The sequence below is a fragment of the Toxoplasma gondii genome, chromosome XII (genome assembly GCF_000006565.2).
Source record: "Toxoplasma gondii ME49 chromosome XII, whole genome shotgun sequence".
NCBI lineage: Eukaryota > Apicomplexa > Conoidasida > Eucoccidiorida > Sarcocystidae > Toxoplasma > Toxoplasma gondii.
The window spans coordinates 536,064-563,195 of record NC_031480.1 but is presented as its reverse complement, the minus strand read 5'-3'; the positions used below and the strand labels follow the sequence as shown (position 1 = coordinate 563,195).

The following is a 27,132-nucleotide window of genomic DNA, read 5'->3' as shown; positions in this document are numbered from 1 at the left end:
GGAACAGCGGTGGGAGAAGCGTGTGACCAGATTGAGTGTGTGCGATCGGGGCTGCTCTTGCCATCTTAGATAGAGAACCGGTAAAAGCAGTACAGAGTCGTTAGTACGGGGACAAGCTGTCGAGAAACGTCCCCCTTCTTATCTCGGACAGACGGGCGACGACCAGTACCGGCTTGCCCGCCTCGGAAGCAACAATAGTGGAAAATATTCCGATTTTCATGCCGTGTCAGATTCTCAAACTGATCAAAGCATAGAAACGTCCGATCTACCAAAGAAATACCGTGTAACTTTTACGTTGAGCTTTCCCCGCGAAATGAAAAGGAGCAAGACACGGGAGAACGAGGAACTGCCGAACAAATAAAACACGGACAACTGCGACTGCTCCATTGAAGGGATCAACAGAAAACGCCACAAAAGAGAAGCGCGATTGCAGCTCAATTCACAAAGTTCATAAGAGGCAAGCGTGTAGTTAAACTGCGCAAAAAACAGAGATTTCCTTGCGGCAAATTACCCGCAAGTGTTTGCGGTGTTTTTCTCCCGTCCTTCCACGCTCCCCTTCTCTCTTTGTTTCTCCAGTATTCTCGCTCGCTCTGTGTCACCTCCCTGCACCAGCACTTGGTGGCCGACGGATCCTTTCTCTTCTGGAACTTCGGCTTGCACTGCCCTCAATCTCTCTTTTCCCTCTGGCACGGATTTCTTCTCTGCTGCATGCGCCTCTGCGGAGTGTTATCGATCTGGCTGTTATTCTTCCCCTCGACCTCTCTCTCGATCGCGCGCGGTTGACTCCCCTGGCTTTCCGTAGAGGCATGTTGATCACAATCGAGGTCTGGCTGTCGTTTGATCTTTTGAAACGCCTGCCCAAAATGTCTCTTCCGTGAATCCTGTTCGCGCCTTTGCCCTTGTGCATGAACGTTTCTCGGGTCCTCCGCCACGCACTGTCCCTGAGTGTCATGAACTCGTTGAATGCCTTCCCTGCGGGGTGTTTTCCCTGTCAGCCCATTTCGTCGTCCTCTTTCTCGAGCCTTCTACAAGCGTCTCTCTCGTCTATTCGCCGTTCTGCCGCCGAGTTCTCGTCGCTGGTGTTTCGTGACATCTCCGGCTACACCATCATCTCTTTCACGCTTCGTCTTCCTCGCTGCTGTCGCTCGGATCCGCGTTGAACACTGCCTAGAGAAGTGGACACGGCGACGCACCGCAAAGAAGCCAACTGTTTTTATAGTACAGTGGCCACGACCGACAACATGCCGAAACAGGCATCCGCCTCTAGACATCTTTCTCTCCTTTTTTGCCCATTCCACGTTCAGTCCCTTTCTCAGCCTTATCTCCCCTTCTATCCCAGACAAAGCCCTCGTTCTCCAATTCACGAAGAGACAGCCACAAATGGAGCACGTTTCACCGCGTCCCCCGAAACCCACTGCATGCATGCCTACATGGCGCGCGAGCCGGGCTAAAACGCCGACCGAGAGCGCTTCTCTATCGGTCTCCAAACACGCGTTTGATTATGTTTCTTGCGTTTACACTTTTCGATGTCAGAATCGACTCAGCAAGCTGCCTCGCCGTGCCCTTCCTCAACTCGCTGTCGCTGGCCGTACCATAAACAGATTTGTCCGTGGACAGCCCGACGCCACTGCAGGCGTTTTGACTGTGGTCAGTTCCGCTTCGACGGACATCGAGAGTGGCTGGAGAGCCGAACCCACAGCGTCCTGGACCTTCCCCGCCTCGCGCTCGCACTTATCGTCCTCCGCCGCAGAACGGGAAACGCTGTTTGCCGCGTCTTTCTCGGTCTCGCAGAAAACGAGATTTTCGTGGCATGTGGGCAGACTTGTCGGCTTGCGATCGTCGAAGAAAGGCTGAAAACAATACAGGCGCACCCCCAAAGCAAGTGCAATGGGATCCGGGAAATGTTGAAAAGGAACACACAAGCAGTGTTCGCCAAATCCACAAAAACACAAAACAGACCAGCGGTGAGAAGAGGCACTCTGAGCCCCTTTTGGGGACACACGCAGAGAAGAGAGCCCACAGAGATGGCACAGCGAAAGGAGCATTTCGCTTGGAACTTCCCTTCTCGCCGCTCGCATGGCTGCCAAGTGCCAGGGACGCGAAGCCAAGTGCCTCGTTGCATAACCGGACATTAACTCAAGCATGCGGCACCTCTATCTCGGGTGACTGTGAACGAGATGCAACCGCCAACGCGGAAACAAGAGGACGGCGGTGCAGGGAGCAGGAAACTCCCCGGGACTCGAGAAGCACGTCCCGCAGCCTGATACCCGTAGAGACTCGGAGAGCAAAGCGTCTGTCGAAGAGAAAACACCTCGGGCAAACAAGGACGGAAAGGCGTTTCGCATCTCAAGTCGCGATGCCCTTTTGCAGCTTGTGTAAATCCACTGATGCCTGTCAAGTTCCTCACCAGGCAGGGGCAGCCCGCGACGGAAACCAGAGTGTGGCGAAAGCGACTTCATCCAAAACTGAGGGTTCCTTCAGATGTTGTATGTCACCTCAGACTCTTTAACTGCGTCACGTAATACCTCGACGATCCGTGTGACTATCCGTGTGTTACGGCTGTTTCGCCGACCCCTGAGAAACATACTGGGTCATGGCTTGCAACTCGTGAAAACACCCAACAAAAATCTCACCATCCTCGCCCACGGATTTGGGATTCCCAGTCGACGGCACAGAGTCGGATTCGGAGCCCAGTTCGCCGCCGTCCTTCGCGAGCTGAGCAGCGGAAGCATGGATTCCAAACTCAAGGTCTGTTCTTCTTCCTCCGCTTCTGCCTTTTTTCCTCTGGGGACTACGCGAGGCGCTCTCCCCTTGACTTTCGTCTCGCCTTCTCCCTGCTCCGCCGCGCTGCGATGTCCACTCCGACACCCGTTCCCCTGCTCGCCAGGCGTCGTCTCCGCTGACCTTCGGCAAAGGTCCTCCGCCTCCCCTACTCCTGCGTGCGAACCGGGGGCGCCCTGCGGCGACGCTTCGCTCAGTCGCACCTCGAAGGTGCCTTCGCGCCAGGCCTCCGCCGCGCATGCAGCTGCCTCTTTCCGCGTCGCCGCCAGCTGCCCACGAAGCTGAGACAAACGACGATGCCAGGAAAGAAACTCGTCCAACTCCTTCCCAGCGTCAGCTGCACACCCACCCCCTTCGCCAGACACAGGAAGGGAAGAAGAGGAAGAAGACGACGAAGGAGACAACGGAGAAGAAAAAGACGGAGAAGAAGACAACGAAGAAGACGAGGAGGAAGATGAAGAAGGTGAAAGAGAGCGAGATGGGGGAGCGTCGGTGCTAAAAGAGGTTTCGACGTGATTCGGTTTCGCTTCTGCTTCCTCTTTCTGCATCAGGAAGATGCACAACACCGCACAAAAAGAAACGCCACTGCGTGTTTGACCGTGAGCATCATTTCCTACTGTGTACAGTCTTTCCTCGCTATCGCCTGCTCTTTCTCAGCCTCCCCTGTCCTCTTCGTAATCCTCTTTCCCTTCTTTCCAGTGTTTGTCACCGTCTGCGTTCTTTTCCTTGTTCTTCTTCTTCTCTATCCTCAACCAAAACTTTCAGCGCCTTGCTTGTCCTTCGCTTCCGTGCTTGTATTCTTTTTTTCGAGTGCCTCCACGTCGGCTCATTGTTCGTTTCTCGAAGAACATGATTCAGTAAGGAACGATCCTTTACCCACAGATCTTCTGTTGCGCCCTCGCCTTGCCTTCTTTTCGCCGCACTTTGGGCGTAGCGACACTTGGGCATGCATCTACAACTGAACTTCGTTTACCCTAGTCCACATCCCCTTCCTCTCCCCTGCGTCCCTAGCATGGATAGATACAAAACGATAGAGAAGACATATCGCTGGAGAAACATACTCGAAGGATACAGCTAGACAGGAATCAACAGATATAGATGAATGAATCGATTAACAGATTGATATGATACAAGTGTAGCGACGATAGGAATTTACCTCCCTTCTGTCGACAAACAGCTCCCATCGAATGCGTTTGTCTGGCCGGGCCTTGATCGCTTCTTCGATTTCCTTCAGCACGTCTCGAATTTGCGCATGCAGTGCTCGCCACTTTTGCTCCAACTCGTCTTGTTTCCGTCGCTGCAGTTGCTGCCTCTGGTGTCTCTCCAGGTGGGCCGCTTGTGGGTAAAGCTCGCCTTCTCGCGTCCATTGCGGCAACTTGCGTTTTTCTCTGCTCCAGGGAAAAAGCGTTTTCCGCGCCTCTGCTCCCTGCTCTCGCCCGTTCTCTTCACCGCCAAACAAATGAGAGAGAATCTTTTTCCTGTCCGCCTCAGACACACCTTGCCACAAAGGCAAACGACGAGACGTCGAAGCAGAAGGAAAAGAAGGGACAGCTGAAGGCGTAGGCCTCTGAGCGTGTTGCCTCTGGGGCACAACCTGTTCAGGATGATGGATTTCTCTTTCCTGAAGTTCTGAGCGTTCGTTCGAATCCGAGCCTGCTTCGTCTCCACCCGCTTGTTCTGAAGAGGACTCCCGCGCCAGAATGCCACAACCACGTGTCTCTCCCCAGGTGCCTGGTCGCCCTTGTCTCCTCAAACTGTCTCCTTCGCCGGCCTCTTCGCGCCGACCTTCGCCAGCGCCGAGGAGATCCCCGCGCAGGCGAGGCAGAAGACGCGCGACGCCTGCCTGCACAAACGAACCAGCAGCAGCAGCAGGGGCGACAGGAGGCCGATAGACGCCGTCGAACCACGCCGGGGGCACGGGCGGCGGGAACCTGCAGACAAGAAGCAAGGAAAGAGACGCTCTTTGCACTCGAGGCCTGGGGAAGCAGGAAGCGATCATCCCTGGAAGAAGGACGATGGAACACGGGGGCCTCACGCATACACGCTTTCACGCAAGAGGTGAAAGGTCACAGAGTCACTCGAGAACAAGACAACAAAGAAAGGAGCACCTCAAGTACTTCTGCGAAACGAAGGGAAGAAGGAAGTGGGGAAACATACGCCCAGTTGCTGAAAAGGAAAGGAGCGCACCTACAGACATACGGAAGAAAAGAAGAAGAAAAGAAGAAACGAAGGATCAGCATGTAAACCGGATGTCGATACTCGAGTTCATAGGGGTACGCCTGGAGAGTCTGAAAGTTTACGCGGAGCAGACAAAAGGACGGATACATGTGGGGTGTGCCCACCCCGTAACAAATCATCCATCGATCGATGCAAGACATGCACATGCCTATACACCGATACGTGATCCGGATAGACAGATGGAAAGAGGCATAGACAGATTAGATAGACTAAAGAGATAGACAGATGCAGGGAGAGATATAGGTGGACGTCGAGAGGTGCAGAAAGATAGCATACACAAAGAGGATAGACAGAAGTGCGAAAGAGGCGAGAGCGTACAAACGATGACTTCAGTTTCGTTTAACTTGTGGCCGAGACAAGAGATGCTTTCGCGGTCGCTTTGCTCGTATCCTACCATCCACTCGTTTCTGTTTGTTCCTTCTCCTCCAGACAAAAAACTTGACCGATGTCGAGATTCGCAGAGTTGTCAGAGAGAGCTTCCTGTCCCCCTGCCCCTGCCTGTCCCCGATCTCCGCTTCCGGCTGGTTCGCCTCCAGCAACGGCGGCAAAGCGATTCTCGGGGCGGTACGCGTTGACCTCGAATATAAGCCGATCTTCGTCGTCGCTGTCTTCGACTATAAAAACGTCTCTTGCTGCGTTCTTCAGCGCACCCCCTCCAGAGACATGCATTGCCCTCTCGCCGTCGAGAGACGAAAGACAGGATGAATGCATGCACGCGTTCACAGACGCCGCGTCACTAGGCTTGGGGGCTTCGTCGGCTGCATGGAAGATGTTGAGCCACTCGTCTGAGGCGTCCTTCCCCGCCGCAGCAGTAAGCAGAATGTCCTGAGCTTCTCTGTGTAGCTCTGTGATTCTTTCGCTCTCCCGTTCCTCCTCTGTGAGAAGGGCGCGAAGCAGCTTTTCCAGGATTTCTCGATCTTCTTTCCAATCCCCCCCAAAGGTTCTGTTTTTCCTTGTACCCTCGTTGGCGCCCTGGTATACTGCACCTGCGCTCTCTTTTGCCTCGTCCTCTCCGCGGGCTCCCCTCTCTCCCTTCTCGCCATCCTCCAGGTCTCCGCTTCGTCTCCCTGTTCCCGCGTCGCGCGCGTTCTGTCCCTTTGCTCCGTCTCTTGCCTCTTCTCTCTCCTCAGCCGTTCCTCCGACCCCTCGCCTCTCTCCCTTCTTCCGCTGCCTGCCCTGGTCCCCGGCATCCAGCCGCTGCTCGCGCATGCATTCCACCTCTTTTTGAAGACGCCGAAGTTCCTCCAAGTGCTGCGGCAGCTGAGGCCTCGTGGTTCGCTTGAAAAGCGCCGTCTGCCCTTCCTTTTCCTTGCCGTCACGCCCCCCTCGACCGTCGGCGCTCTCGCTGTCTCCTCGTGTCCCCAGACGCGTCTCCGACTCCTGTGCGAGTTCCGCTTTCTCGCGCTCCAGCGCTTCTCGCAAAAGCTTGAGCTGCGAAACGAAGCGACTTTTCAACCACCCCATAGGCTTACAAACACAGTCGAAGACTTCTCGCCTTCCTTTAGAAAAAACGACGCTGCTCCTCGCGCTCCAGCGAACCTTCTTCGAGTCCTGGCCTTCTATCTTTTCCTCTCTCTCTTCCTCTTCTCTCTCTTCTTCTCTCTCTTCTTCCCTCTCTTCTGTTCGTTGTCTTGCGGGGAGGGCGCGGCTCACCGGCTCGGGAGAACGAGTGGAAGGATAGGAAGAAGGCCAGCGACGCCGCGTTCCTTCCTGAGGAAGAGAGACAAGGCACCACAGAGAAGACGCGTGGAAAGAAGCAGAGAGACAGGGAAAAGAGAGCAACGGCGCAGGCAGGTAAGGAAGGTGAAAAGAGGACCGAAGAAGCATACATCAGAAGGAGGTGAAGGCCGTGAGGAAACTCAAAAAGGGCGGCGGAAGAGGCGAGAGAGACTCCCCGAAAGCAAACCGCCGAGGCAGAGACACACACTTGCCTCATATCGACCGCAAAAAGGTCGAGAAAAGCGGAACAGGAAACCACAGAAAAGGAAACGGAGATACACAACACAGCATCGCGGCGGCATACACACACGACGAAGGTGGACGGACCTTTGTGCCCACGCTCTCAATCTTCAGCGTGCATGCAAATGTGTAAAAAACATCGAATCGGTAAAGCATTCACTCATGCAACAATGGTCGTGCGTTGAGCCATTTGTATAAATATACATCGACATTTAGATACATACACATATATATGTATATATATATATATATACATATATATCGAGGCATACACGCACCGACATATATATATATATATATATATATATATATAATATACGTAAATGGCTGTCGTTTTTGAACCTTCTCGCTTGTGTTGCTTACTGTGTGGCTGTATGTTACTTGAAGATCCTCTTCATCCATGAAGTCTTCTGGGCTTTGCAAGATTGGTTCCTTCCTGTCCATTCTTCTGTCTTGACGAGAAGAGTAAAACGACTGAGGGGTCCAGCCTGCAAGCCAGCGGAGAAGACGCGGAGGCGCAGGACGCAGTTCATTCCAGCTTTGCCGAGTTTGAAAAGTAGAATCAAGTTTGAAAAATCGTCAGTGCTCCTCGACACACGTTGTCTTTCCTTTCGCCTCTGTTACGCAGTCCTAATGTTTCTACTGCAGCTCCTCAGTGCTCCCTTTTCCTCTTTCTCCCTTACCTTTCATCACCCGAGGTTTCCTCTGTTCTTCCTCGTTCTCTCTTCTCTCTGTCTGCGATTCTCTGTCTCACTTTTTTCTCTGCTTTGTGGACCGCTTCCCTCCTCTTCCCTTCCTCTTTCTGCTTTTCCTCTTCCCTGTCGTTCCTTTATCTCGGTGTGCGTCTCACCTTCTGCCGATCCGACTGCATGCGGGTCTCTGTTTAGAGCGCCCTTGACAGCTCGACGAAGATCTGTTTCCCCAGCATTACGAAACCCCGCGTTCTCTGCTCCAATTTCGGCATTGGTCTCCGCGCCTTGAGCTGCAACGAGAGCCTCGTTTGCAAGTCGTTCTGCTCGAACGGCGCCCTCTTGCAAAAGCCACAATCGACGTTGTCTCTGACCATCCTGGAGTTCTCTCTGGTCCGCCGCTGTCTCTGTTGAGAGCTCAGAAGCCGTCTTCGGTGCAGGTTGTCCTTCCTGGTCTCCATTTTTTCTCGTGCCCTTCGTTTCTTCCGTTCGCCGGGACTTCCTCGAGTCCTCAGCTAGCTGTCGGGTGTCTGCCGAGACACTCCGTTTCGCGCGACGCGCAGAAGCGACGCGTTTCGAGGCTTCCTGGCGCGACGCCTTCGCTGATGCTGAGAGCAACGCAGGCAGCGAAGGCTGTTCGTGTCTCTTCAGGTTTTTCTCAGCGCGAACGGTCTCGCACAACTCCTCCAGAGAGACAGGACAGAACGGAGTGCCGAGAAACGCGGAGCCGGCCGAAAGAGCCGGGGCTGCATGCATTTTCTCGGAACTCGGCGTGACAGTTGGCGGCGTAGAGTGAACCGAATCAGCGGCGAGAGTTCAGCGCCGCGGCGACAAACCACGCAGCCAGGGACAGCAGATGCTTCTCATGTATGAAAGGAGGGGCTGACAGTCCGACAGGCGCGAAGAGTACCAGCAGGTGAGGCGCCGATATCGCGAGTCGGAAGGGGAAGCTGTTCTCCGTGGCAGGAGTATCTGCAGTTCTCTGCACCTGCTCAGAGGACGTACATGTCGTTCTATGGGAGCTCCACGGAGAGATCTTTTTCATGACCTGCCCCCTTCCTCGCCGAGCGACAGCAGGAGTTCACGTACTGCGCTCGAGTGGAGGAGAACCGGAATGGACCCGTTGTGAAGTCGTCGGAGCCTGAAATCCCTCACGTTTACGGTCTCGATCAGTGCAGTTCGCGGCTACGCGGGGGAGACCAGGAGCGAAGGACCGGAACGCTCGACTTTTTGACCGAGAGGCCTCAAGTGACTTGTCCAGGACAGCGAAGAAGGTTTTGAGGGAGACTCTATCCGTGAAAGGGGCGAAGAGGCACATTTTGCAGTGAACAGAGACCGAGAAACGCACGGATGGCGAATGTCTTACACTTTTAGAAGCGGCTTTTGCTTTGTGATGCATGCAGCTGCGTGAAGCAAGCGAAGAAAACGGGAGGGAAAAGGGGAGCAAGAGGAAAGGACGGAATGCAAGACACACGGTGCGACAGAGAAAAATGAGGAGAAAAGGCCGAGACGAAAGGAAACAGACAATGGTGAAAGAGAAGTGGAGACAGGGACTTGGAACCGGAGACACGGTGAGATGCGGACATCCAGGGTGGCGAAAAGCTTGGGTAACCCTACTCATAAGTTTTACAGTTTGCTTCGCCGAAGACTTCAGGAAAACGCCAGTCTTCGAGGCTAGTCACGGATTCCGTTAAAACGGATTTCTCTTCGGATTCAATTGTTTCTCTGCAGTTTTCCTGGAAAAGAAAACGCACAGTCGACGGCGCATGCGTGCTTCCTTCGTTCGAAGCCGTGGCTTCTAGCCACACAAGCCGTGCTCGTGTGTCGCGAAACTGTTGAGGGCCCTTACAGCGATTCTTTTCGTTGAAGTGTGTGTTCTCAAAGACTAGAACGGCTTGTCGGGAAAGCGATTGGCTCTCCAGCTGTAAGTCATCAGCGCGTGAAACTGGCGTTCGTAGGAAATTCCACTATGATTCCTTTTCGGAAGTACCATTGCAGTGAGGAGCTTATCTTCATATTCGGTGGGTACATGTGTCCACATTGGTATAACTCAAATCGAAGAAACAAAGACACTGGACTCTGGGTTTTTACTCCTTCTGCGCTCAGTGGACTTCCCTGAAGACGTCGGACTTCCCTTCCCTACGAATGAGGGCGTTGAGCTGCAAGTGTCGCGGGTGCCTATGAATCGCGGGAAAAAACCATAGAAGAAGACACTTATTGCAAGAATTGAAGAGAGAGAGGAGCGTTTCATCATCCTGCCGCTGCCGGAGGATGCCTATCCCTCTCTTCACTTTTCCTGGTTGTCCTAAGATTTCGCGCTGAAAGCCGCTTAGTGTTTCGCCTGCTCAATTTCTCAGGTTTCCAAGTAGTTGTGAGCCGACTGTGAAGATGTTTACCGTCACACTTGGGTAGAGTGAAAATGGGATTTGCGGGCGAGAACTCCCACATAAATGAGACGTGATTCACAGGTTTGCGCCACCTGGGGTACCAGTTTGCGGCGGGGACCTTCCCGAGTCCTGCATCGCTCACCGAAGCGAGAACGCCCTCTACGCTGGACAACCTCCTTTCGCGGCCTCCTGGAAGTGCTATAGGACCCCCTCCCCATGTGCACCCTTGGCTTTCTTATCACTTGCAGAAGCATAATGATGCACACAGGGGCATGAGCGCGAGGCTGCTTGGTTTGGTCCAACCGCTTTTTTCTCGAGGTGCCGAAAGTACCAGCTTTTCCTGACTTTCTGTGGTAATATGCGCATCAGGAGTGTCGACCACAGCAGAATTCCGCTTTTAAAGTGTTCTTTTGGAATAAAATCCTAGAGAGGCGGTCAGACAACGGGGGCCGCAGGACGCCAAGGTTGCCGCCTGGTGCCACGTGGCGTCTGGTATATAGGCAAAGTGGGTTTGGAGGTGACCTGCAGAACGCATCTTCTCGAACGCTAGGATATCCGTTTTTACACTATGGAACGGAAAGCATTGTTTCCATCGATGGCTGCTTGGCACTGTTTGCCGCGCGGCCTTTCCATCTTTACGGAAATGAAGAGCTGTAGCCAAGACATCGGAAGTCACGGCGCAAGACGCGTGTCAGTTCCCGACCCAGCTGTTTCTTCGGCACAGCCTTGCGTTTTCTCCTGTGTGTACACTGCCGCTGCGGTCTCAACTGCCAGCGCGTCCACCGAAGACAGCACAGCTGTTGCGTGCGAGACCGTTTTATTCCCCAAACGGAGCAGAAACAATGGCTTTCACAAATTACGCTTTTCCCGCACGAGGGAAACGATGCAATAGCCCCTGAAAAAAGTCGGTTTTCCCAGTTCCCACGGCGCACATGAGCTACCGGGATCTCGGCTGTTGGTGGTGAGAGGGCGCTAGGAGAGGCTCTTCGTGGAAACCAGCCGATGGAAACAGGATTTCAACAAACGGGAAGGGCACTAGACGGCTTCCAACGGAAAACACGCATACGTTTCCTGGAAAAAGGACGCAACGCGCCGTGGCCGCACGTTGTGGTCAGGAGTCGTGCACATCTCGGCAGACATGCATGTGCATATCGTCCATCCTAAAACCCACAAAATGCAGGTTTTCCGGAGTCCACTGTAGTTCAAATGGGGGCTTGACAAGATGCATCCACGCATCGGCTCGAGCCGCCTCGGCACTCTTGGTCGAGTGCCCGACAGAAAGGTGGGGGCGACCAGACACTCTCTATGAAACCTATTTGGGAGCTATCTCAGTTTCCGTGGTCTACACTGGGGTTTTAGCTCTATGCGGGGATTCCGTTCGGTCGGTGCCTTCCAGGAAACTCGTCCACATCGAAACAAAGGTCTAGAGCCTAAAGGCCGCGCCGGTTTCCAGGCGGCATTTGCCAACAGCACAACGACAAAAAAGAGTTTTGAGTGCGGGACGGCCCCGGCCTCACAGCCCGCAGATCTACCCTTCCTCTCGGTGTGCATCGATCTGCGTGTGTCGGCGCTTGAATTTCCTCTCCACTTCCAGCCTAACTCGCTCCCCCTACGTTGTTTCGTCAGGCCGTCTACGTTTCCTGACAAGTGACAGGTCCAGTCCGTGGAAAACGCGGTCACAAAGTGTCTCTGAACGTGTCTAGCTGTTGCTGTCTAGCCAGATTCCGGCTTCTTCGTCTAAACCGAAGTTGCCGGCACTGCAGGCTGTCGGCTGTGCGCGGGGGGACTGGTCTCCGTCGTCGCCGAAGGGGTTGACTTTCCTGCCTGAGGACGGGAGGGTGGAGAGCGTAGTGAACCCCACCGGGCTTCGCAGAGGTCCGTCGAACTCTCCACTTGTTTCCTGAGAAAGCCGGTCGCTGTGCGTGTCTGCGAACAAGTGGGAGACCCGAGGCCCGCTGCGCAGCGAGGAAGGCGAGGTCGAGGACAGCGAGCTTCTTCGGCGATGCTCAAAGAGCTGCAGAGAGGACGAGAACGCGCTCTTCCCGAGTCCTTGCGCGCCTTCCGAGTCTGCTGCCTCTCGAGAAAGAGGACATGCTGAGAAAGTCGAAATGGCGACGTCGTGGTAGTGCGGCGGCACTCGCCAAGTCGGTGACGAACACCGCGACGCCTCGCCGACGGAAGACTCGTCGACTGTTGCGCTGCTCTCCGGCGATAGTGTGTCCACGTGGAAAGCTGCGAGCGAAGAAATCAAGCAACCGTTGCCCCAGAAGCGCGGACTTCCAGAGGCGTTGGAACCTAAAAACAAGCACGAGGCCGCGCGCATGATGCGAGAGCGACATTCAAAGTTTCCTGGAGCGCGTGCAACGCCAAGAAAAACAGACACGACACACGGACCGGCAGGCCCACCACCCTTTCGCCCCTCCGTTCTTGCTTCCGCGTCGTTTCCTCCACCGAGAAAAGGATCGCGCTTGACTGAAAGCTGTCCAGTACCGATATAGGATCGAGCTCAACGCGGGTGGAGGCTCAACGGAAACAGTTGGCATCTTAAACAAACGCTTCGAAGACACAGTGACAGACACAGTCAAGAAAGACGGATTTGACACGAGCGCAGAGAGAAAGTGGAAGACAACAGGAGGGAAACGAGTGTATCCTCCGCCCAACCAGCCATGGCTTTCAAGAAGCTTAAAATTCAGAGACGAACGCTTTTCAACACTGAAGTTACCTCGCCGCTGGGGATTCGACAACTCGAGATCTGAGGGGCGCCACGTCGTCGCGCGCACAGCGGCTGCCTCGAAGAATGTCGAATCGTTCGCCACAGTCTGACAGCAAACAGGAGAAAGCATGTAAAACTGTTCAGGCCTTAGGTGTTAAAGCCCTTCAAAGCCGTAGTTCTCCAATGTAAATGACACCGGACTGGAGGTTCTCAGTCGTTTTGACTCCATACGCGGTTACCCAGCTCACGTTCGAGAACACACAGACAATGAGACGAAGGAAAGAGAACTCGACGGACGCCGAAGGCGAGAACAAGGAATCGACGGAATCTCCCGCCCGGCAGAGAAGAAGAGGAAAGAGAGGGAAGAAGAAAGGAGAGAGAAGAGAAAAAAGAGAAAAGAGAGCTGGCAGGGGAAAGTCCGAGAAAGATGGAAAGGAATAATGCGAGAAAACAAAGACATCACGCCGAGGTAGTAGCCTCACCTCAAGTGCAGCCATCCACTCGTCGCACTCGCGCGACGTCGGCGGCCGAAAGACTCCAGAGACACGAGACGAAAAGAAGCGTCTTCGTTTCTCCTGAAAAGAAAGCCGACATGGCAAGTCCATCTTTTAGCGGAAATACGGCCGAGAGACAGGCACTGCGTAGTAGTCTTGAAAACGCGGTGCCTGCTCCACGAGACGTCGTGAGAAACGTCGTGAAAAACGGGAGCGCTTCAGTCCACATCCAAGCTCCTGTTCGAGAATCGGCCTCTATGTACAGGCACTGCATGCGTCTACGCAGGTGATGAGGGAAATGTGTGCATGCCGCCAGGACAAAAAGGGACGCCGTTTCTCCTTTTCTAGAGCTCTCTACAGCTGCTTATGTACTTCTGGGTGTAGAGAAAATGTACACATAAACGTGTGATAAACGTTTATCGGTCTGTCTACGTCTGTGCTTGAATCGATGGAAATATATACACATATATAGGGATTCAGGACAGCCGTCGATCGGCAAATGTCTCGGCCTTTTTTGTATAGGTCGACCAGTGTAGACTGGGGTGATCTTTCTATTTCCCTGTCTTACTCGGATTTCAATTGTGGCCTCTTTCTGGTCGCGCGTTTTGCATTTGTGCACCTGCGAAACGGAGGCATTCGAACGAGGAAAGACATTTTCAACTCAACGGATTCCTGCGCTGAGACGAGCGCTCATGCACTCACAACGCCTGAGCTGCGAGCTCCTTGAACACCGCAGGAAACACCCCTTTCTCTTTCGCCTTCTCTCTTTGTCTGTCTGCCTCTGAAACGCCTCGTTCTCGTCGCTCGCTCTCTCTTTCTGCCTCGTTCTGTCTTTGAACCCACAGTTTCTCGTGCGATCTCTGTTTCCAGCTGTGAGACCCCCTCTCCTCTTTTCGGCCGGCTTCCTCGGCCTGAAACGAGTTGCCATGGAGTTTCAGCTCTGCCTCACCTCGCTTCTAGCCAGACAGATGCTCCAGCAGGGTGGCTTGGCTTCTTGGATGTCTTCTTCCTGCCTGAACATGTGGAGAAAGCGATCCCAAGTGAGGACGAGAAAGCCATGTCGCCATTTTTGCAGAAAACCGGAGAAAGCCCCCCCCGTGCCGCCGCCCGCCTGCCGCTCCACCACTCCCTGTCTGTACACGCGGTGAGTGGAGGGGAAAGGAGAGTCCTGCAGCTGTCGCGCCAAGTTGACAATCAACGAGCAATTCACGCATGCGGGGAGAAAGTCCTCCAACGAAGTTCTCCCATCCAAACTGTGGCGAGCAGACGCCTCCAACAGTCCTAAAAAGCAACATCCCAGACACATCGCTAACGACATCAGAACAGGCTCACCCTTAAAAACACACACACACACTTATTTGCAGACATGGATATAAACATATACATATACATATATACATATATACATATATATATATATACATATATACATATATATATATATATATGTACATATATTTGTGTACTTGAATATGTTTATGTCGACGGACGCACCTGGAAACGAACACAGAAGGGACGGCCTCTACAAACACATGTATATAAACAGATATGTAGATAGGCAGAGATACAGGTACGTATATTTACGTATCCATATGTCAACTCACTTTCATACAAACACAGATGTAGCTATCTTCATATGCATGCATGCAAACACGTATATATATATATATATATATATACCACCTCACAGATGGACAGGCAATCGCCTGTCTACATAGGTGCATCTGTCAACTCATGGACATAGAGACAGAGGTAGACTTACATCTACAGGTGTATATCTGCATATATATCAGATCGCTTTGTAAATAGAGATGAGTGTCTCTACAAACAGATGTGTAGATTAACTCGGAGGTACGTAGATAGAAATACAGCTCCTTATATATGTGCGTATGTGTATGATTCTTTTGTTTTGAGGTGACTGTAGATGATATTGAGAACAGGAAGAACACTGTAAATGTTTAGCGGCACAAAAAGGTCTTGTCCCCGCCCACAGAACGTTTCCTCCTACCGCAGTGTTTGAGTAGAGAACAGACAGCCGTCAAATCCTCTCGGTCCTCTTCAGAGTCTCGTTTCACTTTGCTCGTTTTCCTTTTTTCTCCCGTGTGTTCAGCGGAACCTTCATTGTTTTTGTCCTTCGGTAGTCGTGTGAGTCTCGAACGCGGAGGCAGGCGTCTAGCGGGATCTAAGGAGCTCCTTCGCCCAGTTGCTTCCTTCTCGTTTTCTCCTCTCTCACACATCCTTGGCAAAGCGTCAGCGTCGTCTTCTTCAGCATGTCTGCTGCGCTCGCTTCCACCGTCTGTCTCCTCCCCTTCTGCCCGGTTCTGCCCCCCTCGCTCTCTTCTCTCTCTCCCTGCGTCGCTCCCAGCGTCTCCCCGTGCATGCAGAGATCGTCTTCCGTCGCCGTGTCTTGCGGAACTCTTCTTCGCGCTTCTTCTCGTCTGTGCGTCCTCTTCTTCGTCACCTGCGCTGGATGCGCCTTCGATGTCGACATCCTCTCTGTCTCCCGTCGCTCCTCCCCAGTCTCTGATTTTTTCTCGCGCTTCCTCGTCGCTCGAGAGGCCGTCTGGCTCGTCTCCGAACTGGGCTCTGTCGACGAGGTCGTTCTGTGTGGGCGTCGAATAGGTCATCGTCCTCGCTCTCTCTCTCCGTTTTTTCTCGCTCTGTTTCTTGTGCTCCTTTTTTTTCGGACGAAGAGCAGAGCGCGAGTGTGGGGAGCCGAGCGCTGCGGTGTCGAGACAGCCCGCGCCTCCCGGGAGGTAGGGAGACAGGTCCCGTGTGCCCCACAGCTCTCGTCGTTTCTCTCGCAACAAATCCAAGTTCTCTTGTTGACTCTGACGAAGCCTCTCAGCAATCTGTGCAGCTGCAGAGCGCGGGGAACCTCCTCCTGGGTGCGAAAAAGAAGGAAAGGAAATTGACCGGACACTCGAAGACGCGAGCAACAGAGACTCGCCTCGAATCTCTGAAGAAGAACGAGATCCAATGCCTCCGTGAGGTGCAAATGAAGGATCGGCTTCTGAACGAAAAAAGAAATTTACGCATGGCAGGACACTGAGGAAACGGCGGCAAGACAGAAGAGATACACGCGTAGGAGACACTGAGATCTGTGTATGCATCGATATACATATATATATATATATATATATACATATGCATATATATATATATATGAATGTATAGATACAGAGAGATATATACACAGATGGTATACGCAGAGATGTGCATACTTCTACTCCGTAGATAAGTATACATATATATATATATATATATATGTATACCCACGTATCTACACGTCTCTCTCTACCTGTATATATATATATATATATATATATATGTAGATATGCGTATTCATCTGTGTATGCACACACCTCTCTACGTACAAATGCGTATACATAGACTGACCGAGAATTTCAGAGACTCTGTCGAGAGTGACGAGGACGACAGAGAGGCAACTCTGCAGTTTGAGCAGAAACGACTGGAGGGCGTGGCGCAGTGTCTCGCATCTCCACTCTGAAGAAATGAAAAGAGGAAAAAAGCCATTAGCGAACGAAAAGAAGAACAGAGAAGAGAACGAGGTGAAGGGAACGAACCCTGAGACAGCGGCAGGAAGTCTAGAAGGCGTAAAGCGGACAGAAAAAGATGTGGAGGGAGAGCAAGGCTAGCGAGGAGGGAGACGAAAGAAGAAAAGAAAAAGAAAGCTGTCGAGAAAGGAGTTGCTCAAAAACAGAAGAATAGCCGCTGTGATCGCTGCGGATCTGCAGTGCAGCAGAGGCGACCCACTTGGCGAAAGCAGCAACGCGGCCTCCACACTTTCCAGACACTGCGAACCAGAAGAAGAAACGAAGAAAACGACTGGGCGACAAAGACGAAAACAAGTGAAAGCATTCGCCTTCGACTCACTCTCCAAGCACTGCAGTTGAAAGAGACAACCCAGAAGAGCTCCTACATGCATCAATTCCTCTTCTTGCGCCTTCCGTGCCTGCAAACGCACACAATCGCCAGCAACCAGTTGCGGAGACTCACAAGTTGCAGCTAGTTTTGATCTACATATAGATATATATATACATAAAGTATATATGTATATATAGAAGTATATACGTACACATATCTGTAGACATATATATATATATATATATATATATATATATGCATCTATATAGGTCCACATGTTGATATGTGTAGCGTGATTGATACATGGATTAGTAGAGGCCTGTAACTGTGTGTTGATACAACAGACTGAGTGTAGAGGAGAATTTTTGACTAGTTTTGTGCTTCCCGGGCACAGCTTTCGCCGCAGAGGGGGGTTCTGTCTTGGTGCCGCTTTCCTGCTCTTTTTTTTTCCCGGAGAACAACGTCCTCCTCGCGTTCCACCTTGGAAACAAAAAAGACGCTCACCGCCACTTGGAATTTTCTCTCCAACAACCAGCTGCACTGCGGGCTCTTGCGCGTCGCCCCTGTCCCCGCGGTCGCGGCGCCGCCGGTGCCTGTTCCTTGGGCTCCAGTCGAGGGGCCTTCGCGACTCATCGCGTGAAGTGTGTCCTGAAAATTGGAGAGACAAGGAGAAAAGAGTGAACGGAATAAAACAAGAAGAGACACAGGAAGCAGACGGACGGAGAACCAGGAAGAACGCGATGTGACGCACTGTCGAGGAGACGGCGAGGACAGAAACACTCAGAAAACGAAGAGAACGGGCGAGCGAACAGGTCGAAGAAGAGCGAACAAGCGCAGAGACAGGCGACGAAGCAAGAGAGATGCAGTGATAGCGTGATGAACAGTGGCGCGATAAGAACTGACACAGAAAAAAAGATGAACTCTACAGAGCAAACCTGCCAGAAATTCTCTGGTGTCTCCACTCACCCTGGAAGCCTCCTCGCATGCCTGTTCATACGTGAGCCACACCTGTCGGCAAACTTCATTGGCTTTTGCGGCTTGGTGGCGATACTGAACACCCACAAAAGAAACTTTCTGACAATGACATGAGTCTTCTTTGTGCCCCTGAGTCGCCCCGTTGTCTCGGTTCTTTTCTGTCTCTCTTTTCGCCTCTCCTGGTTGACAGAGGAACTGTTCTCTGCCTTCCACCTCTAAACGCTGTCACTCTGTCTCTTCCCTAAGTCCTGCTGCTTCATCTCAAGTTTTCGCCTTTTTCACAGAGGCCCCGCGGCGTTTTCGCCTTTGCTCGTTCCCTTTGTCTCTGCTTTGCTTCGAGTCTCCTGGTTCTCTTCTGCATTGGCCCCCCTCCTCTCTCTCTTTCGTCTCGCTTGCGTCGGCGGTCCTCTGAGCTGTCTACCTTCTTGACGGAGTCGAGATGTCTGGCCGCGGCGCGTTCGTACTCTGAGCAGAGTTTCTGCAGAAAGTTTTGGACGAGCTCAGTTTCGACGAAGGCTCCGAGGATGTCGCTCTGCAGGGCCGTTTGCTGATTCATCTCGAGCAAGCCGAGAAGCCAGGCACTGGAGGACATGGAGGGGAACAGCGTCTCTTGAACAGCTCTTGGATCTTGTCCGGCAGAGCACAGCGCCGCGCTGGACTCGGCCCTTTCTTCTCCCTTCTGGCCAGCCTCCTCACTCGCCTCTGGGCTCCGCTGGGCCTCCGGAGACAGGCCAGGTCTGGCGAACTGTGGCGCGAGCTGCGAGAGAAAGGCGGCGGCGGAGCCCCACCTGCCTTTCTCGGAGGAGGCAAGGCCAGGCCCAGACGCGGCTCGCGCCCGGTTTTCGGCTCCCGAAGATATACCGGTCTCCTCGCGAGGTGCCGAGACCGTCAGCGCGGGAGTCGAGTTGTGGGAAGTCGACTCTTCCTTTCCTTCGTCCTGAAGCCCTTCCGGAATCGAATCGATTGCCATGTCCTCATACATCGAGCCCAGCGACCCGCTGGGATCCCCCACACGGTTCCGCTCTCCACAGAACTCGTTAAAAAGCTCTTTGACAGGCTCTGTAGAAGGCCGCTGTTCGGCCGCCCCGAAGGCCTGCAAGCGGTCTCGGGGGTCCAAAGAGGTGGTGGGGGCGAGTTCACACCCGCCGCCAGTTTCGCTTTTGCCGCGACGACTTGTTCTCTCTGCCTCGCAACTCTGAGAAGAGTCCAGGGAAGAGTGAGAAGAGCCGCGCGGTGCTTCGTGTTTTTCTCGGGCAGAAGAGTCTCGAGAGAACCGCGACGATCTCCGTCGTTCAGAGGAATGCGAGCTGGTCTCTCTGGAGTCGTCTCTCCTCGCGCTCGCGCCCTCACACCCAGAAACGCTTGCGGATACCCGCGCCTCGGGGCAGTGAAGGGATGGTGTCTTCTTTGAAGTTTGAGAAAAAGAAAAATAAGACTTGCGTCGACTTTCCTCAGTCTTCTCCCCACCCGAGAAAAGACCCCCCCCCTTTCTTCCTTCCTCCTCCTCCCTCTTCCCGAGACTCGGCCGACGCTTCGCGCCGACCGACCCTCTCTTCTCTCGCTTCTCCGTTTTGTCGTTTATTCCATCCTTTTCTGTCGCAACTGACTGTCCAGAGGGCTGTCCCGCGCCGACAGTCTCGTGACTCTGTCTCTCCTTTCGGGCAAACTGCTCTGAGTTTCGCGTCTGCAAAAGGGAGAACGGATGCGTCTCGTGCTTCGTCCGGCCCGACGCGACGCACTGTCTCAGCAACTTGGCGTAGTCGCCCTCGACTTTCGATCGCGCCCGCAGGTACTTTGTCGTCTTGCTGGTCACCGCTACGCTCTGCGCAACGGTCTCCTCGAGAACCGCATAGAGTGCGGCGCTCAGCCGACTCACAATTGCGCTCCGCGCCTCGCGGTCGCCCTCCCAGTCCTTCACAGGCAGCAGGCAAATCTTTCCATAAGCTACGGCTTGGTACAAGTGCTCAGACGCCGCAGCAGCCACGGAGGGAACGGGAGCTTCTTTCAAACCGGAAGAGGAGGATGGGCAGGGAGCAGCGGACGAAGAGAGAGAGGAAGCTTGCGAGGAAGAGGAGAGAGAGGAAGCCGGCGAGGAAGACGAGAGAGACGAAGCCGGCGAGGAAGACGAGAGAGACGAGTGCGAAAGAGGCTGTAAATGAGCGTAGTGCTCGTGAGCAGAAGAGAGGGTGGCTTCGGATGAAGGAGCGCCGAAAACTTTGCCGTCTTCGTGACTTTCTCCAGGATGTCCCTCGCGCGAAACGGCGCAGGCGTCAGAAGTGACGCCGACAGAATCGTCTGCCCCCCTTCTCTCAAAAGTTTTTGGCTCCACAGGGGCGTCGCTTTGAGTTGGAAAGGCAGACACTGGAGAAGGCGGCGCAGATTGAAATCCCTGCCAGGTATCGTCTTGCCAGTCTTCTTCTTCGCCCTTCTCTTCTCTGCCTTGTTCTCTTCCTCCTGTGTCTTCTCTGTCTCCTCTGTCTTCTCTGTCTTCTCTTTTGTCTCTGTCTGTTCTCAGGGTCTCTTCCGAATTATTTTCTGCTTCACAAGGCTCCCCGTCTGGTTCTCTCCTCTCTTCTGCGTTTCCCCAGACTCCCCCCGCAAAGGTGTCTGTCGTTGAGTTTCTTCTCTCGCTCTTTTTCTCCTCCGCGCTTCGCCACTCAACTGCACGCGCTGTGGGGGGTCCGCCTGCGCGGCTCTGTTCGCCCGCGCGTGTCTCCACTGTCTCCGCGCCCCACTCGAAGGCCTCCTGGATCCCCAGGGTGTCTCCGCGGAGGAAGCAGTCCACCGAGTGCGGGGGTTCCTCGCGTTTCGTCTCCTGAAAGAAAGAACAAGGCGAGTCCGTGGAGACAGAAAAGCCACTTGGGTACGCTCCGTTCTCTCGCCCCCAAACGCCATGCACTGTCGAATTCCCTCGTTCCTGCTCGTTCGCTTGCACACTGTCAACGGAGACGTCGACGGTGCACTTGGAGGAACCGAAGGGATCGTCGTCATGGAAAGGATCTTCTCCACCAGCTGTTTCCTTTGCCCCGAAGGAGTCTTGGGGACCAGGGCTACCTGGTTTGCGAAGAGTCTCTTGTCGATCGAAGGGATCTGTTCCTCCGCAGTGTTCTCGGGGGTGTGCGGCGTCTTCCACGTCCACGGAGTTGCGGCTTTCTCCGGAGAACGCTGGGGCTCCGTTAGTCAGTTCGCCGGACTCACGTCCGCTTGCGCAGTTCGCTGGATTCTTCGGCGAGCTTGGGACCGCCTCTACCACCGAGAAAGCGTCCTTTTCGCGACTGGGCGAAGGCGAGGAGCACGGAGACCCCAAGGAAGAAGGCGAGTGGAGAAAAAGGCCTTCGCTGTCGACGAACCCAGAGCCGTCGATGTGAAAGCTGAAAGCCGCATCCTCCATGGGGAAAATAAAAAGCGCGAAACGCGGAACTTGTCCAACAAGGAAAGCGTGTGACCCGCTGGTCACATCCTTCACAGAAGAGTCGCAGCAGGGCTAGGAAACGGAGGCTGCGGCGCAATTCTGAGCGACCCAGCGAGGGAGTCAGTGCTCGAAGGGAACTCAGGAGAGGCGAGGAAACCTGAGAAGCGGCAGGGAGCAGCGGAAGAGACAGAGGCAAGAAGACAGGAAGAAGAACAGGAAGAGAAACGCGCGAGAGCAGAGAGAAAAGGCTGGAGGGAGGGACAGCAAACGAGCGAAACCGAGGAAAACCGACACCATACTAAAGCTCGAGTCAACGCCTGGCAAGTGCAGAGGTGCAGGCCGAACACCTGCGCGAGAGAAGAAAAAAAGGAGACAGCCGCGGCGGAGAAAAAACAAGGCACAGGAGAGGACAGGACGAAAAGGAAGCGGACACACAGAAGGGACATAATAACAGGGAAACAGCGGAGCAGAGAAAAAGTCTCCAACAACAAACGGAAACTAACAACTGGGAAAAATCCTGCGGCGAAGCGACCGAGCTTCACACTGCTCTTCCCTCATTCCGACTCCAGAGTTCTCCGTTGCGGTGGAACCCCAGAGAGGAAAAGAGAAGCTCCGCAAGGGTCGTGAATCGAGTTCAGTTGAGGTCTTTGTGCCGATTCGCTCTTTCAAGAGAGGACGACACAGGCCGGAGAAGTAGAAAGAGTTGTGGAGCGCGCCTGCGCGTCCATGTGCCTGGCGGCACCAATTTGTCGCGAGTCAAAACGTAAAGCTGGAGAACTAGGGAGTTCGTGCTTTTGACAGAGACCTAAAGCCAAGAAAGTGTCGACTCTGAAGAAGTCCCGAAGCCTGACTGTTTCCGCTGAAAGCCGCAGAAAAGTTCACCACGGGGCTCCTCGGCGCGGCGGAGGACTCGAGACAGAGAGCGAGGAGGTGCCGCCTAGAGAACCAGAAGACACACAGCTGCGAACCGAGCGTTCAGGGTGGGCGGAGACAGGACTACTGCTGAGGGGAAAGAAGGTTTTGCAAGGACAAATGTCGACAAAAAACCACAAGGAAATCCAGAAAAAAGACTCGCAGCGAGCTGTCACTCCCCAGCTTGGGCGCTTGCTGGTGTCGGGGGGTATAGCTAGGCGCCAACGGAGACCGAGAACAGAAGAGCGATGCTGGTGTCGGAACGGGAGCGCGGAGCTGAGGCTGAAAACCCTTGGAGGAGAGCCTTTTCGCGGGAAGAAACACGGAAAAACAAACGGAAAACGCCGGGAAAAAGAAATTTAACACACTGGACACCCGCCTCGCTGCGTGACAAGAACGGAGCCTGGGTGTTGCGACCCGCTGGCGGGAGACTTTTCTCAGATTCCAGCTTAGATGTCCTCGTGTGTCAGACAGCGAAAAGAGTGGGAAGTCCAAGAGAAACGGCCAGGCAGAAAAGGGAGATCTGCTTTCCGCTCTTTCTGTGAAAAAACGGGGCAGGGCGACCGGAAACTAGCGGCGTGTGTGTCCACGCCACGCTTCGCCCGCGGGAAATCCGCATGTCGCTGTCAGTTTCTCTTTCGTCGTCCAGCGCTAGAGAAGACGCGACAACCTGTTCAGAACGAGCAGCGACTAGATGTCGCTACTTTCCGTACAGAACTTTTACATAAAGCAGATTAAAAGGGGGCGTCTTCTTTGGTGCACGTGTCCACCCTTGAGTCACCTCGATTGCAGCTTCTTCCACTTCGCAGGGAATCGATAGGTCCAGTCAGTGCTGACAGCCACCTGCTGACTTCCACGGTGGACGACTTTAGATCGGCTGGCACAGAATCTCAAACATAGTGCGAATTATATGAAGTAAGCATGGACGCACTTTCCAATCCAGGACTCCACACGCACTGCAAACTCTTTTCCTGATTGTTCCTCCACACCAAAGTCAGGCACACCTTACTGAATACCTCGCATGATCTAGACGGTAGGCAGAATATTTAGGGCGGAAAGCGTCTTCAGGTTGCGCAGAACGACCGTAGAGCAAAAGCATGGCATCACGACAGAGGAGCTTTAAGCACAGTCAACAACGGAGAAGCCATGAGAACTGCAGAACAACAAGCAGAACACTTGCTTTCTGGTGGGTGGCTGCCTTCATGATAGGAAACATGAGATTTTACAAAGAGCAACAAACCGGTGTCGATGCCAAATTAGGAATTCCTCTCGTTACAGTGTGTTCTTACTCACCGTCTCCCGTTCTGCGGGAAACTCTCCATCAGAGAGCCCTGATCCTGATGGCCCTCGTATCGGCTCTGTACGGAAAATATGGAGGTTTCTTGAAATCAGGAGAACTGGGGCTGTCGGACATTTCGTTCCCTAGAATTGTCGCCACCTCTGTTTCCTAGTATCACCAGTGTAGGCTCTTGGCCTGGTCCGTGTTCCCCGTGAGTCTAGATTTGAATCGCTCAAAAAAACTGCCTTACCCTGCAGCGTTCCTGAAATGTCTTGCACAATGTTCCTTTACATTCATCCAAAGTTATTCAGTTGATTGACCGGTAGCGGGTGCGAGAGCAATCCCCTTAAGTCACCCGGTGCGGAGATACTGTGGTTTTACTCAACGCTCGTCGATGTCTTTCCCCATCAGTGAAATACTTAGTTTGCCTTGTGCGCGGCTTACTTTTGCCACTGAAAAACGTTGAGTGTACCATTACGGTACGAAATGAAGTGGGGGGACAAGTCGATTAGGGGTCCGTAGCTGTAATGTAACTCAAGTCGAATCCCACAAAGGTGACCCGACTACAAAACAATCGACGCCGAGAGCGGCGGCAAATAACTTACGACCACAAAAAGAACATTCCCAGTAGAGTCAACAACTACAAAGTTCTGGTGACTCTTATTCAAAAATCTGGCTGGGGGTGACAACGTTCCATCAGTCTCGCAGGACCCGTTAAACGCCGGACATACTGCAACCGACGCAGCGCTTGCATGAAAAACTGTGACGCACAGAACCACGGCTCGGGCCAAGTTTTTGATTATTGCGTCGTCAACGGAGACGCTGTAGACGGCCACACAACTGAGGCGAAACTAAAAACCCGAATCCACTTGATAATACATGGTATGCTATACAAAAAACAAAGCATTACTTCCTTACTACACTTTGCGGAGACCTGTGTGTCGTGCGAACTATGTTGACATCTACTGCCAATGTTCTTTTTGTGGTCATATCTGTCGTCTCTCTCGACATCGTTGTTTTGTTGTCACAGGGGTCTCGTGTGGGATTCGACTCGAGCTACACTACGGTTCTGAATCCCCCGTCATTTGTACAGACGGTATCTACTGGCAGTGACAACCCCACTATACGTAAAGCACTGAACATAACGGGCATGGAAAACACAGTTGAACTACATATATAAACTACGTTTTTTTGGGACCATCTGCTACGAGTTCGAACACTGGTCTGGATCTTCGAGGTATTCGCTCTACAGAAGCTGATGTGTAGTTTGATGATCCACTGGAGTGTGCGTAGAAAGCAAGCCATGATGCGCAGCAATGACCGGAGTAAAGTGGCCGCGAAGAACCGTCCGGATTGAAATTACGCACAGCCTGCAAACGTTTCTTTGGTCGAAAGCAACAGTATCACTGACGAAATTACGTGGCTTCAGGTCACGAATTAAAGCTGAACTTGGTGTTCCAGCGCACACAACCGCGATGCTCCGTTCTACGCAGCCACGGTGTATCGATGTCTGTTGCTCTACTTCCTCGACTGCTTGACTCGGCGTGGGGAGTATGTTATTTCTTGTTTTTATAGATAGGCCACTCATTTGCAGGGTTCACACAAAATTCCACTGCCATAGTCGTTATCGGCGGTGTGTAACTGAGATCTGAGGACATCACGAAGTGTCGATCAAATAGCTTTTTACGCAAAACCATGTGGCCCAGAAAAGTAGCAGTCCTGTCGCGTCTCTGCGGAAGCGATTGTGACTGTATGAAGGGGGGGCGTATTCTAAAAGAGTCATGAGTGTAGAAGCGCCTGGTATCGGCGGCCGATGGGAGCTGTCTACGGCGAGGAACGAGGTTGGTACGTAGAGGGACACGTTGAGACGTCATATTGCCGGTGTTTGCGTTGAAATCACACAGGTGGCCTTCACGCCGAAGCCCTGACATAGTTTAGGAAGAATGTGAACTGTCATCCGTGGCACCAGAGGCAACCCACATCGTTTCTTACGAGTGTAAGCTGTTGCTGAGGGGGAAGACAGAGCAAAATACTGAACCGAAACACAAAAAGTTGGACCGGAAAAACCTTTTGACAACAGGCGGCACAGGACGCTAGCGTTGCTCGTGTCTCGCTTACAGCGAACCCCTCAGGTTTTCCGCGCTTTTGAGACACAGCAGAGGAACAGAAGTCCGTGGAGGTTGATTGCTGCTACAGCTCCTGTTTCAGCTTCCCAAACCACCCATAGGCAATGGAGTTTCCTTTTCTCTGTCTGTTTTTCATTCTTTGTAGGGGAGGGGTGATGGAGAAGCCATAGTAGTCCGTGTTGACATGTGGCTGACCGCGTGGTGCTTCCGACTGTCAGCGTATAGAAAATCACCTCTTCCCATGCGTTTAACGACAGTATCGATCGTCTGCTGCCTCTTGTACGAGACGGCGAGAAGAGCAAAACTCAATCTGATGTTCTGTTGCTTCCATGATATCACTGTCTTTCCACACCCAAACCCCTCCACGCAGGCAGGCAGGTACACAGTAGAGCTGTGGCGTTGTCGTTTCGTCGCCTGCAGCTGTATTTTTTCTGTTTACCGCTGGATCTGCGCAGAGCTTCGCCAATGCTTCGGGCGACGGGCTCGGAACTCTAAAGTCTCTCGGTGACAACAGGTACAGCTATGTACAGGAAGACGGGACGGGGGCAAATCCCTGTGTCGGCTTCGTGAAACTCGATGCGAAGAATCCGCAGTTGTTCTAAACTTGGGTGTGACGCCAAGTTGGGTCATTACCGCATGCTCACCGTAACCGTTGAGCCTGTCCGAGCAGTCGTTCGCGGTCAGAAGGCTCTCTGCGCGTATTCGGCTTCCGAACCAGCGAACCTGCAGTTGAGTATGTCAGTTGAAAAGAATTCGATCTCTATCGTTTGCGGGAAAAACCACTTTCCCCAACCCTCGACGTACTTCCTTCCGTACTGGTCGGGACCGTCTATGGCTTCAGACGGGTGAGCAGCCAAGTCGATGATGGAAGGCTTGCCGACGTTCTCAGCATCCTGGTGGACCGGGACAGCAAACTCAGACCACGGTGCAAAGTTCACCATTCCGAGGGGTCACTTTCCGTCGAAGGCTACACAGGTTCTTGTCGGCTGTTCAGGAGAAAGTGAGGCAGGACCTTTCTGCAATAAACTGCCACTACACCGACCACGACAAGAGCGCCGTCGGGTGGCGCCTTCTCATCGCGAATCCAATTCGCATTTGCTTTGCCTTCATTTGTTCTTCACCTTTTCACGACATAGAACGGCTATCCTGGCAGCGAACAGCGGGCCTATTTCAACAGGTAGATCGGTCATGATTCGGCCGAATACACATGAAAATACAAAATGTGACGGCTCGACGGGCCCCGGAGAGAGTGGTGGATCTCACCATCTTCTCTGGTTCT

General features: G+C 53.2%; 2 protein-coding genes across 2 annotated transcripts; both read right to left on the bottom strand.

The window, feature by feature from the left end:
* Nucleotides 1–259: 259 nt before the first annotated feature.
* TGME49_308070 (hypothetical protein) lies at nucleotides 260–8,846 on the bottom strand. The gene is made up of 7 exons (XM_018782540.1): nucleotides 7,829–8,846; nucleotides 7,342–7,466; nucleotides 5,414–6,729; nucleotides 3,938–4,712; nucleotides 2,634–3,323; nucleotides 1,593–1,850; nucleotides 260–1,167 (listed from the first exon to the last, which is right to left on the bottom strand). The coding sequence occupies exons 1-7, from the start codon at nucleotides 8,421–8,423 to the stop codon at nucleotides 1,117–1,119; spliced, it is 3,810 nt and encodes a 1,269-aa protein (XP_018634777.1). The 5' UTR covers nucleotides 8,424–8,846; the 3' UTR covers nucleotides 260–1,116.
* A 1,683-nt stretch (nucleotides 8,847–10,529) lies between these two features.
* Nucleotides 10,530–22,731, bottom strand: TGME49_308060 (hypothetical protein). Its single transcript, XM_002371882.2, has 11 exons — nucleotides 18,546–22,731; nucleotides 18,116–18,199; nucleotides 17,654–17,797; nucleotides 17,159–17,237; nucleotides 16,661–16,768; nucleotides 15,270–16,274; nucleotides 14,211–14,542; nucleotides 13,830–13,880; nucleotides 13,250–13,342; nucleotides 12,777–12,873; nucleotides 10,530–12,349 (listed from the first exon to the last, which is right to left on the bottom strand). Exons 1-11 carry the CDS (start codon nucleotides 21,513–21,515, stop codon nucleotides 11,754–11,756), a joined length of 5,559 nt encoding a protein of 1,852 aa, XP_002371923.1. The 5' UTR covers nucleotides 21,516–22,731; the 3' UTR covers nucleotides 10,530–11,753.
* Between the last annotated feature and the right edge of the window lie 4,401 nt (nucleotides 22,732–27,132).